Below are 13,217 nucleotides of genomic sequence, written 5' to 3' on the forward strand. Positions count from 1 at the left end.
AATTTTCGCTTTCAATTCGCTCGCGTGGCTCTCTTTGAACTTTTTTGGAAGTTTTTCTTACTTTTTCTTTTCTTAATTGTGCATGCAGGAAGTTTGTTTTGGTAATTGCCCACCATGCCTCTACTCAAAAATATATGATTGCACTTAATGGACTTATCTGTACAGGTTTAGTTTCGTTTCGTTTATTTTATACAACAGATAAGAGGGAAATGATTCAGGTTGGGTGGTCTGATCTAGTGTATCTACATTTTATAATATTTGGAGTTCACTATTTGCAAACATAGAGGCGCCATGGCCTCATGGTTAGCGTGGTCGACTCCGGATCGAACGGTCCGGGTTCCAGCCCTGAACGGAGACATTGTGTTGTATTCTTAGGCCAGAACCTTTACTCCCACAGTGCCTAAATAGTTTTAACTCTCCCACTTCTTAAATAGTTTTACCTTTTTCTTTTTGGCTCGCGCCTTCATCCTTAATTATTCTTGTTAATATCTCACTTTGTTATACTATTTGTTGCATATTTTTAATTTATTTCTCACTGTACAACTGACGATGGGTGATGTCTCATCCGAAAAATGTATTCTCTTCATTAAAAAATGAACTTCGAAAACATCGTGTGGTTCATCAAAGCAATAATAATAATAATAATGATAATGATAATGATAAAAATAATGATAATGATAATGATAATGATGATAATAATAATTCACTGTAAGTGTAAATCCCGCCTCTAGATTATTTTCACTTTACAACAGCTTTTATTCAATTATTGGAATTAGAAATTACAAAACACAAGTTACACTACCCGCGTATAGCGTAGGCTAATCGAGGCGGGCACTCGGCTTAACACATGATAATATCATTAAACTATTAAGTTTTATTATAGCATAGAGAGATCTTAACAATAACGGTTTTTTCACATGTTGTTTATTATAAACTTTCCTTGTTTCATCTGTCTTTTACGGCATTAACCGAAACAGTTTCTGCTTAGATTAAAAGTAATGTTTACCTGAGCATGCGCCTACTCCTCGTTGAATTGCAATTTCCATGATCTCCAACGAAGCTATGTCAGGTTATGTCTAACGTAATTTCGTTATTCGCTTTTATTTTAACAATTTATTTACATCTTTTATATCGTTATACTTTTGTAGATATTTTATAGTAGTTATATAATCTTGCAAATGAATATATGAAAGATCATATATTTGAACTGCGGAGAAAGATATTAAGATATAATTGATCATCGCCGTTATACACACATTTTAGGCATTCAGGCCTGAACGGGATTCGAACCCATGACCTCTGCGATACCGGTGCAGTGCTCTACCAACTGAGCTATCAAGCCAACTGGGAGCTAGTCACATTGTCAGTTCGTAATATACCCGTAGATGATGAAGAATACAAGTGAATATATGAAAGATCATAAATTTGAACTACGGAGAAAGATATGAAGTATGATCGATCATCGCAGTTATAGACACAACTTAGCTGTTGTGAAATTAAAGCTTGAATTCAGGCCTGAACGGGGATTTTTTTTCACAGCTGCTGAAGCTGTGTGTATAACTGCGATGATTAATCATATTTTTGAATACAATCTTAGTTAGTTGAGTTTAATATTTATTCCCAAATGTACATTTTTACTTTGTTATTTTGTTTTCTTGGCGCACCTGTAAACTAGCTGGAAGCACCATTTCCATATCTAAGGGTGCGACCAACTAAGCTATAAACTGCTTCTTTGTCTAAGTCTATGTCTATTTCTGTCTATTCTGCGTAAAATTGTTGTCTCTCTTTACAAAGTTTCGAAATCCGCTGGTCTTGTTTTCATCTCGGTCCTCTTCAAGGAGTATTCATGTCCCTTCCAGTCCTTCCAGTTCACACCAACACCAAAGGGCGAGGGATTTGTGTGATGATACTTGCCATTTAGGTTGGAGAGGTAACAACCTCTGTACCACCAGGCTCCGTGAAACCTCGTGGGACAGCCATGGCCATCATTACCTTGATCTCGAATTGAAAATGGTTTACCTTCATAATAAGAGAGAGAGTCACCAGCAGTTCCTGCAGCTGATCGGATGAAAAAATGATTAACTATTGTAAGTAAGACAAAGTTAATAATGAAAATAAATTGTCCGAGTGAACGTGTTTACTTATGTGTGTTCGTGGAAATGGTGATAACACATTGTTCTATAAAGCTATGACGATCATGTCGCCCTAAAGAGAAAAATGACTAGACACATTCTTTCATCACGAGAAACGAAGCAATAAATATAAATGTAAATGTAATGTAAAGCTCACTGTAGACCGTCGTGTAAAAAAAAAAGGAACAACTGAGTGAAAAAAATTCAATGTGAGTGTCTCATTTTGAAAATTCGAGAACGAGAGATGAGCTGAAGGTTTTCATTGGTCTGGAAGGTGTTATTTAACTCCCTCTCAAACTTTCAGCAGTCCTAGCTGTTGTTTTGACCCACCAGATTTTGTTGCGTTTCGATGTGTTTTTAACTCATGATCGATGAATTTACAAATTGTTGCTACAATCAGCAAAGGGACAGGAAACGACGCGAATCACCTAAGTATGAACCGAGGTTCAGCTTGTACTTGTTATTCTCATTCATAACACTGAACATGTTATACTCAGCATAAGCTGTATTCCCTTCAAAGTCTTCTAAGTCCACACGCAGCATGCTGTTATTATCTGAGGTCAGGCGGCGAATGTTTTCCAGTCTGAGCCAGAATTCACCATTCGGATCACCAAAACCAACTTTGTAATCGCTCCAGTTAAGGAAAAATTCAACAGAACCGTCCACTCTCTTCTGGAATACTGTCCATCCCCCACCGGCTCTTGTTTGGTCACAAAACACATTAAAGGCAGGAAAATCGGCGTCAGGTTTGATGGTGTGCACACCGCCTTTTCTTTGACCAGATTTGTAGATTTCACCACAGTTATAACCTGCAAGAGAAAAGAAATAATGAGAATTGCAATCTGGAGCGAGTTTGTTCCTGGAAGAAATTTGTTCATTTGTAGAGTCCCCGCAGGCGCAATTTATGGCGAGGAAAAACGTCTCATAAATATGGCGATACGAACCGTTACTTTTGTGTAGCATCCATATGCAACTACGATTTCCATTACGAGTGATACGAGCTTTCGTACGACTACTCATTTATCATATGACTAAATAAAATACGAGGGCACCTGCATTAAGTTGCATAGCACTGTAATCACATAAATTGATCTGCTTTCAGCCAATGACAGTGAGGTAATTTCTCCGTCATATAATAAAGTGACGATAGTTGGACTGAAGAGAATCCATATTCCAGGAGAAATTGGCTTTCAAAAATTGCAAAATTTTCTGTGTGGCAAAAGTGATACTGAGCTCGTACATTCTTTGTAAAATTTGGAGTTTTTAAACCCGCGTCGCACACGGAAAGTATTCAATACTTCGGGCTCAAATTCCTTGGGACAGTAAATCATGCTATGCCCTTTCAGTATTCAGAAAAAATATTTTTGTAGCTCCATCAGAAACTGTATCGCTTATGCAATGAGGCAAATATTATACATAAAGATTATTCTATACAAGAGATAGCAGACGTTTTACACTGTTATTACAGCTTGCTCAAGTTTTACACGAAAAGAAGAGTCTACCTGAACATGAGCGACCATCTCCAGTAAATCCTTCCTTACAAGTACAGTTATGTCCCCCAACAGTGTTGGTGCAGTTTGCATTCACGTCACAGTCATGGTTGCCGGTGATACATTCATCAACATCTTCATTGCAAACGATTAAGAAAGAAGTGTACTTGTTAACTTTTGTTATAAAGTAGATGAAAGTGCTGAGACTTAAAGAAAATTTCACGAGCTTAATTCTATTTTAAATAGAGAAGAAATCAACAAAGTCAAAACCCAAGTCATACTAAAACCAACACAGAAATGACATGAAAGATGATTGTCAGTAACCCTCTAGGTCCATGTCACAATAAACCAAAATTGCCGTTCGATTCGCAGTTGGATCCAGCCAGTACTTGCTGCTAATGGTGTCTTTGCCTTCGCTTGCCTTTATATCCTGACATGAATGCGCTGGGAGCTCCGAAATGGAACCCAGACGAACTTGGATCAAAAAAGAGAGAGAGAGAGAAAAAAAAATTACAAATTTACCAATTATATTGTGGTTTCTATTATGATAAATACAGTGTTTCTGTCGATGGAGGCTGATAGCTGTCCACAGAAATCTTGTTTTTAATAAAATAATAAAAACGGGGGAAAAGTTCATGATATCCGCGAGATACGCCGATATCGAAATAAACTAAATAACTACTTTCAGGGAACCGTAACCCAGAAAACTCCCAGGGATGAAATTTGCGAAAATGTGGCAAATAGGGCCAATTAAAATTCGGCACCAGTTAGAGATTCTTCTCGAAGGAAAAAGCCCTTCAGGAGCATTTACGAGCATTAAATTTTCGGGAAAACAACGTTTCATTACTTCGGGGAAATTTTAGGCATTAATAGAAATCGTAAGCACAGACACTTTTAAAACAACGACGGAAACTGGAAGTTTTATATTCTTCCTTTGGCGATAGCATTAGAGTTCTGGTTGATGTCCACCTCTCAAGAACGTCTGTGTTTAAGCTTCCTTAATTTTTTCGCACATACCCCGGTTGCTCAAGCGTCGTTTGTAAAACCGTGCCGGGTCTGAGCGGAAATGTTTGGGTCTTGACTCCTTGGTGCGGTTATTCAGTTCGCACGACTTTTCTCCTAAGACGTAGTTATATCTTTGACAGGTGATTTCTGTTTCACAGCTGATATCGCACTCGTGAAGAGCTCTTACGAAGAACTTTTTCGCGATGAACCCTTGTAGAGCCATTCCATTTATGCTCCGTTTCTTTCTGCATTGCTTGCCAGCAGATACGCGATCCATAAAGAAGCCGGCGAAGAGAAAAAAACAGCGAACAGTCCACAGCATTTTCCAGGACTTTTAATATGTAACTGGTGGGAGATTTAAAGAAATATAAAACTACTAATTTTAGCAAAGACATTCACGAACCTTAAGGCATCGTTCAAGTAATAGGCTCCACCAAAAAATCATTAGCTTTATCTGGCTTGTCTTGGGTACTTGAAAGTCGGCGTTTTTTTAAGTTCTTTGTTGCACTATAACCTTTCTGGCTCACGTTTTCTTCTTCCTCGAGTTTTCAAGTTTACGGCACTGCGAGAGAGAAATTGTCGACTCCTGCGTAATAAAATGGAAAATACTATTATACAACACGAGAATTATAAAGACAGATGAGTTAATTTTCGTAAATAGCAGAGTTAACAGCTAACATAAACTTACCGAAAGAGAGCAGTTGAGCGAGCTACTGTAATGGAGTCTTGCAAAGCCTGTTACTGAGCATAAGCAGCTTGCACACCGGCTGCAGTAAACTATTATGTTAAACTTTAGCTTTATATTTTATTGGAAAACTAAAGACATCCGGGCAATGTTTGTAAGAACTACTTTAGTTTCCTTTATTTGAATTTGAGTTAATAGTGAAAAGCTTTCTTTTTTTGTGAAACGAGCCGCGGATGTCAATAATGTTTCCAATTCTGTTTCTAGTTGTTCCTTTTGTGTTCCCGCTACACTCCGCAGTGATCTCGTAGCCGCGCTGTTTACAGTTTCAATGTTGGGGAAAATAAATTGATGTTTTTAGGATGGGCGTTTTGTTTATGTCTGCGAGTGAAATAATTTCAGACAATGCTTTCGACATGCACTAGTTGTTATGGTTTATTCAGCAACACGCGGTGTTCCCGTTGAGGAAAATATGTAAGAATTAAACCACAAAAAGAATATTTAAGGTGGCTGTTTATAATTATCAAGCGATGGTGATAGTGGTATTACAATAATGCCCAATCATTGGTGAACACATTTTGGTTATCTTTGTCACATAATAGGCTACCATAGCAGCAGTAAAACCTGCTAAAAAGTTGGCACCTCATTACTGAAACAACGACTTGGCGACCCCTTATATTTTGTTATTGAAATGCGACAAGCATGTAAAGATAAAACTTTTTGCAAAGTTTAAAATATTCTGTCAAGGGGCTCATGTTAAATTTGCGACAATTTTGAAAAGATGACTCTGAATTCACGAAAGGATTTTTTTTCAACTTTGCAAAGGAGTTTTATCTTAAAATACTTATTACAATTCAATAATAAACAATGTATTTCACCGAAACGTTTTTGAATTATAAGTTCTCAAAGCTAACGAGTGCCTCGTTGCCATGGTAACCTTTATATCTGCCATTCTGCCATAAAGATAAATGATTGGGCATTTGTGTGATGCTAATATTCTAACCACCTTGGCAATGCCCTAGCAGATGCTTTTTTTGGCAAAGACTAAAAATTATGTGATGAAAACTATCGAGGAAGTTTAAATCATTTGCTTTGAAATGGCCGTTCTCTTATAGTCACCCATAAAAGATGGGTTGAATTTCTTTCAGTTAATTTTAGTTTTGAAAGGACAACTCTTAATTTCGGGACATTTTGAGAGCGGTATAAATATTTTATGATCCAACAAATTGGGCGTCAAGACACTGGGCTCCAGAGTGAGACTTTTCCAAGTTCGTTTAGCAAGGAACTTGGGTGTAAAGCAAAAAAATTTAAGTTTGAATATTGAAGATTCAAACCTGAGTAAAAAAAAAAACTATTGTCGGGATTGTGTTGGCTAGGGATTTTTCGTGGTGTATGTAGTAATGCAACATTTCAGGGTAGGCAATAACCTGTAATCTTTATCGTTCCATGCCTGTTTAATTGCGTTCAGAGAAAGATATTGAACATTATGAGAAATATTAAGAGGAGTTTTTAACACAGGTTTGGATGCGGGATGCGGAATGACAGAAATTTTAATGACGGGATGCGGGATAAAAACACTTGGCGGGAAAGGGATTTGTTCATTTTGAAGGATAAGATGCGGGATAGGTTTGAAAATGATGGCGGAATACGAGTGAAAAACAGAAAATCACACGTACTGTCTTCGTAAAATGTCAGAAGATCTCAAAATTGGATGGCATCAGTGGATGGTGCAACCACTAACCTCGACGTCCTCTGTGACGGCCACCACAGCAGCAGCCAAAGATTGTTTTAACTGTTGCCATTTATTATGAGAAAGAGAGCAGTGGTCGGCGGCAGCAGTTATCTCCGAAAAGAAAAAGTTCTTACGGTTTTACTAAAAAACTGTAAATTCCTTACGAAGATTCACGAAACCGTCAGGTTAGATACGAGTTCTTGAATTGCATTGAATAAGAAAAAAACAATCGGCTTTCTACTCCGGAAGGAACGAATGTGTTTCTCACTTTTGACAGGGGAGGTTAAACTAGAGGAGAAGTTCCTGCTTTGACGAATTTGATGGAATTTTTAATGGGTTGCCTAATATTGTCAAGTTCAAGAGATAATGTTTTACCACTCAGAATGGTAAGGAAAAATTACATTTATTTTACACGTTTTTAACGGTGGAAACTGAACAAAAAAGAAAACAATGCAGTTACAAGTTCTTCGGTCAAGGTGGCTGGTAACAGTTTGTCGCTCTTTCCAGCAGTCATATTTCGACGGGTCAATACTACCACTCTTTATCAAGAGTTGTTACAATATTGGTGTGACATAAATGCCCAATCTTTGTTAACAAGTTGCAGTCACCTTCATGGCAAAATGAGTTACTATAGCAACAATACGACCTGTTAAAAACACCCTTAAATCGGTTTTAGTGCTTATAATGAAAATCGGCTCGATGAAAACCTTTTACATTATCGAATCGTGATAAGCATGATGAGAGTTTCGAAATCTGTGTTACGACATCCACTATCATATAATATTGTAATTTCATTTTTATAATTTAGTAACATCGAAATCTGAAGAAGGCTGGTCTGGCCAGCCGAAATATTGTTTTAAATACACGACGTTGTGTCAGCCTTGCAGTAGTCTTTGACTTGTCATCGTTTTACTTTTCAAGTTTGTCTGATTAGATCTCCTGTGAGATCCAACGTTTGGCAGGATCTTCGTTCATGGCTTTGCAGTTCAATTAGTGTGTTTTCAAAACTTTTTCCATCCACAAGAGAGCGAAAAGCCGGCGTTTTTAAATTCCTACCGTTTGAAGAGCGTTTTCGAAAAACTCCGTTTTCGTGACGGTTAGTGTGGACGGTAACCTTAACCGTAGAAATAAGAACAAATAAACCTTTGTTTTTAAATTCCTTCCGTTTGAAGAGCGTTTTTGAAAAACTCCGTTTTCGTGACGGATTAGTGTGGACGGTAGGCCTAACCGTAGAAAGAAACCTTTGTTTTTAAATTCCTCCGGCGTAGTGTGGAACTCCTTCCCTTAATCACACCTTGTAAGGAATGTCTTTCAGTTGCCATGGAGTGTGTAAGCAGCCTGTCCAAAAATGCGCTCGCGCCGCAGAAAACCCTTCTTTATAAAATAATACAAATATGCCACATTTTTGAATTATTTTTTTTTACTGCAAAATCTTGACTGTTAGCAATTTCTCTGTGATTATTTAAACCTACATTCTCTACAAAATTTGCCTTTACAATCACTGCCCTTATGACTATAAAATTAATTAAGCTATTTTCAGTAATTAACATAATGAAGCAAGTTGATTATTATTTTTTCGTCGACACCTATACATTATTTACAGAAAGCCCATCTGGGAGGCAGATGACATCACTATTCTGTAAGGTACATGAATCTATTACACATGGTTCTACATAACATTTTAAAATGTTTACCAGCACATTGAAATACTGTGACATTAAGCTTAATATCTCTCGGCCAACCGTGCGATTGGCTGGACAATATATATACATAGCTCTATATGGCATTTTGATTTTTTTCTCATGTACATTATTGGAATACTCTGACAGTAGCTGAATTCTTTCAAACTAGCAGTTAAGCCGACTTCACTTAAGGTGGCCGAACACAGTTTTCGCGCGCGCTTTTGCTGATGCAATTCAGCGCGCGCGCACAAGGATTGAAAAACAAACATGCCTTCAATAGAGCGATCATTTTACTTACTCAACACCCGCACTATATGCGTTATTTTTCTCCATTACTGAACGCAGTGTATTGATGCTTTTAGTCTTTTATTACAAAGCTATGTTAGAAAAGGTAACGACGCAAAGAACCCAGCAATTCTCAGCTTTTTCTTTGTTACCGAAAGAACCCAGTTAAATGCAGCGCATGCGCAGTTGCTCGAAAAATTGAGACCGATTGCTTTTGCAGAAACTTGCCGATTTCTAACGATCCAGTCGATAGAATTTCAAGAAATTTGGCAAAAAAATAATTCAGAAACCACTTGAATGATCTATCGCAAAAAATCTGAATTTTGACATAGGGAACTTTTAATCATACAGAACATGCAGTGAAAACGATTTACGGCGAATTACGAAAGTCGCCTATGTCAAAATTTTATTAGAACAGTGTTGACAGAAGGGATTTAATGTCAATTCATAGTGGGCAAATGATGAAAAAAATCTAACGACTGAATTTTTTTAAAATAAACAACCAGCCCGTTGCCATGGCAACAGCACTCACCTTAGACAAAATGTGAGAATAAACCCTTCTGTGGTTAACCTTGACTCTTGCAAAAAACGGGCGCAAAGCATAAATAGCTTTAAAGTAATGGTGAATTAGGCAGAGGCTCTTGAAAACTGTGTTCGGCCACCTTAAGCTGAACGAATCTATTTTACAGCAATAAGTGATCTAGCGTACAAAAGATCACATTTCCACTCCTTTTGCAAAACCTTGGAATTTTATTTCGCGATTATGCCGAGCAATTCGTTATCTTCTGAAAAAACTCCTAGTATAAATCAACATGTTGTTTATAGGAAGTGGAATTCGTTATTTTGGTGTTTTGTAATTGTGTTTTGTAATTGCTGCGCTCGGTCCGTACGTCCTGACCTTGATCCAAATATTTTCCCGTCCGGCCCGACCTTACTCAGTCAATAAGCATTTTATCACATGACCACGTAGTGTTAAAAATTTTGAAAATTCTGTTTGAACCTAAATAGGACGCGATTACATTACATCAGACGGCCGCGCGCGGAACAACTACAGAAAAGATTCTACAATAAAAACTTGTCATTTAATTCTTAGCGTCGAGCAAGAAACTCACAATTCATCGAAAAACACGACTCATTTTCTCATTTTTGCTTTTCAATTTAAGTCCACAATTACAATTCATGCTACAAAGCCAACAGAAAGTTGACATAAATATGTCAAAAATATGTCAAAACCATCAAAACCTTGGCGAGTGACAAAAGTTCGCTTCACGCTTCACTGAAATTGTTCACACATCGTCTTCATCTAGAGACTCAACAAAATGTCGGCGCCGTTTCAAGCTATTTGTCGATCTCTTGGATTCTCTTGAACAAGAGAGAACCAGCAATTGAATATAAATGACACCGATGTTGGGTCTCGCAAACAGTACCTGGGTTTACTGACTTTACTGGCTTTATTGTGTAGTGGAAATTACACTATAAACACAAGCGAGTTTTACTATCTGGATGAACTGTACGGTAATGAACTTGTGTTCGCACTCAGTTTTGTCTCTTCAAACAACACTGATGTAGAAACTACAGAGCAGTTTATCCTACTGTACACAAGGTATGTTTGTGATTTCTCTGGTTTAACCAACTTGCCAGAAACTCCGAAAAATCGAAGAAAACATTTAAGCTTATATCGTACTTTGTCAGTTTTCTTCGCGTTACCGGTTTTCTTGCTTTTGACCCACGATGAATTTTTTGATGCTTTCCACTGAAAGAAGTTTCGCCTCAAGACTGTTTGCTTATTCCAAAGGTTAATTACCGGACAGTTCATCCGGAAAGCTGTTTTCTTGAACGCCTGTTTGCTTGTTGTTGGCTTCTGAGAAAGTTGGGAACTTTTTCATTTGTGAGGAGTGTTGACTTTCTTTCATTACTTTCGGAGTGAGTTGGCGACTGAAGTAGTTCTGCAGTTCGCCTGGATAATAAAATTCGCTCTCAGAATGTTCACTTTCATCACTCATTTTGAAGAGAACAAAATTTTGCAGCAAAAAAGTTGTTTTTGTCATTAACTGGCATCGATTTTGCTGTACGCGTTTCTAGTAGGGCCGTACGTGTTTTTCCGGCCCTATCACTTCCACGCGTACGGTCCCCATGCATACGGGACCTTTTTTCTTATGGTTTTCCAAGGAAATTGCGCGCGGGGCCGTACGGGTCATATGATAGCAATTGATATTTTGAAACAACCTCCTTGTATTAATTCCTTAAGAAAAGAACCTAAGCTCAAATACGGCGCAGAAATAAATTAACAGAGATTCCTTAATCGGCCTTAATCCGATGAAATTTTGACTATTTTTACAGTTTTTCAATTTTCCTTGACATAAGTTGGTTGAAGGTCAGTTACGTTCCTTTATTCTAGAGAACATTGTAAACTTCTCTCGAGCTTCCGTTTACCATAGTTTCTGTTTTTTTTCCTCTTTTCGTACTGAACACAGTCTATGCGGTGAGTGGTAGTCGGTCGATTGTGGCTTGTGGCTTAATTTTGAATTTAAGTAGAGTATATTACAATCTAAATTAAACAATTTTAAAATATCCTCATCTTCAACTGTAAGGTAGGTTTACGGTTATTCCTCACCCCAGCTGTCCTGGTTTTGACGAATGCCTCTTAAAAAAAGCAAAACATGAAAGTTCAGAAATCCACTTGTCTTATTTTCATCTCGGTCCTCTTCAGGGAGTACTTGGGTCCCTTCCAGGTTTTCCAGTTCACACCATCGTTGGGGATAGAGGGATTTCCATGACGATAGATGCCATTCAGGTTAGATTTGTGACAGTTCTTGTACCACCAGGCCCCGTGACGTGAACTGGCACAGTTTCCGCCCTCTTTGTTATCATTATCTTGATCGCAAGTTGAAAATGGTTGACCACCGTGAATATTAAGAGAATCACCGGCAGCTCCTAAAACATTACAGAAAGAAATGATTAACTATCACGCGGAAGACAAAGATGATAACGAAAAGAAACCAGTTGTCCGAGCGATCAATTGTTGAAGATGCGTGTAGTCGAGAGTGGGTACGGTGGTCCGGGGAGTCCTCCCCCCCGCGGGATAGATTCGCTTTCAAACTTTCAGTAGTCCTGACTGTTGTTTTAGCCACAAGATTTTGTATGCATAACTGTATAAAATTTCTACAGGTGTTGTTTGTAGAACGTAACGAATAGAAACGAAGCGAATTAGCTGAGTAACAGAGTCACTAGCAGCTCGTTAATCAAGAAATGATAACTATCATGCGCAAGACACAGGTGGTAATGACAAGAAATCAATTGTGCGAGCGATTTTTTTTAAAACGTGTTTGTTGTCGTAGAGTGGAGATTGTGTTCAACTACCGTGCACATATTGTCCTATACAGCAGAATGACTGGACTGATATTATACCGAACAACAAATATGAATGTAGCTGTAACATCAAATAGTTAAATTAATTAAATAACGGAATGTCAAGTAAAACCAGGCCAAGACTGAAGGTTCTTTCTTTTCTCCAAGTTGTAAGTTGAGAGATTCGCCTTCAAACTTTCAGTAGTCCTAACTGTTACTTTAGCCACGGGATTTTGTATACATAACTGAATGAAATTTATAAAGTTATTGTTTCAGCATACGAAGCGACAGGAAACAAAGCGAATCACCTGAGTAATTGCCCAGGTTCAGCTTGTACTTGTCATTCTCACTCATAACACTGAACATGTTATACTCGGCATAAGCAGTATTCCCTTCAAAGTCGTCCAAGTCCACACGCAGCATGCTGTTATCATCTGATGTCAGGCGGTGAATTTTGTCCAGTCCGAGCCAAAATTCACCATTCAGATCACCAAAACCAACTTTGTAATCGCTCCAGTTAAGGAAAAAATCAACAGAACCGTCGAGTCTCTTCTGGAATACTGTCCACCCCCCACCGGCTGTTGTTTGGTCACAAAACACATTAAAGGCAGGCAAATTGTCAGGTTTGATGGTGTACACATCGTCTCTTCTTTGACCAGATTTGTAGATTTCACCACAGTTTCTGTAAGCTGCGACGGAAAAGAAATGATGAAAATTTCGATACGGCGCGAGCTTTTACCTTGAAGAAATTTTTTCATTTGCGGAGACACCACAGGCGCAGTACAATTATGGCGATACGTACTTACTTTTGTGTAGACATCCATGTGCAATTACGATTGACGATTTCCACTACGAGCGATA

General features: G+C 38.0%; 1 protein-coding gene across 1 annotated transcript in view; it reads right to left on the reverse strand.

The window, feature by feature from the left end:
• Nucleotides 1-11,493: 11,493 nt before the first annotated feature.
• Nucleotides 11,494-13,217, reverse strand: part of LOC145465738 (microfibril-associated glycoprotein 4-like) — a 12,507-nt gene continuing 10,783 nt past the window's right edge. The window contains exons 4-5 of the mRNA XM_081449504.1: nt 12,665-13,038; nt 11,494-11,942 (exon numbers count right to left, since the gene is read on the reverse strand). Of these exons, the coding sequence (XP_081305630.1) occupies nt 11,677-11,942; nt 12,665-13,038 (640 nt within the window). The 3' untranslated portion in view covers nt 11,494-11,676. The remainder of the gene's footprint in view (nt 11,943-12,664; nt 13,039-13,217) is intronic.

The sequence above is a fragment of the Orbicella franksi genome, chromosome 13 (assembly GCF_964199315.1).
Source record: "Orbicella franksi chromosome 13, jaOrbFran1.1, whole genome shotgun sequence".
Taxonomy (NCBI): Eukaryota; Metazoa; Cnidaria; class Anthozoa; order Scleractinia; family Merulinidae; genus Orbicella; species Orbicella franksi.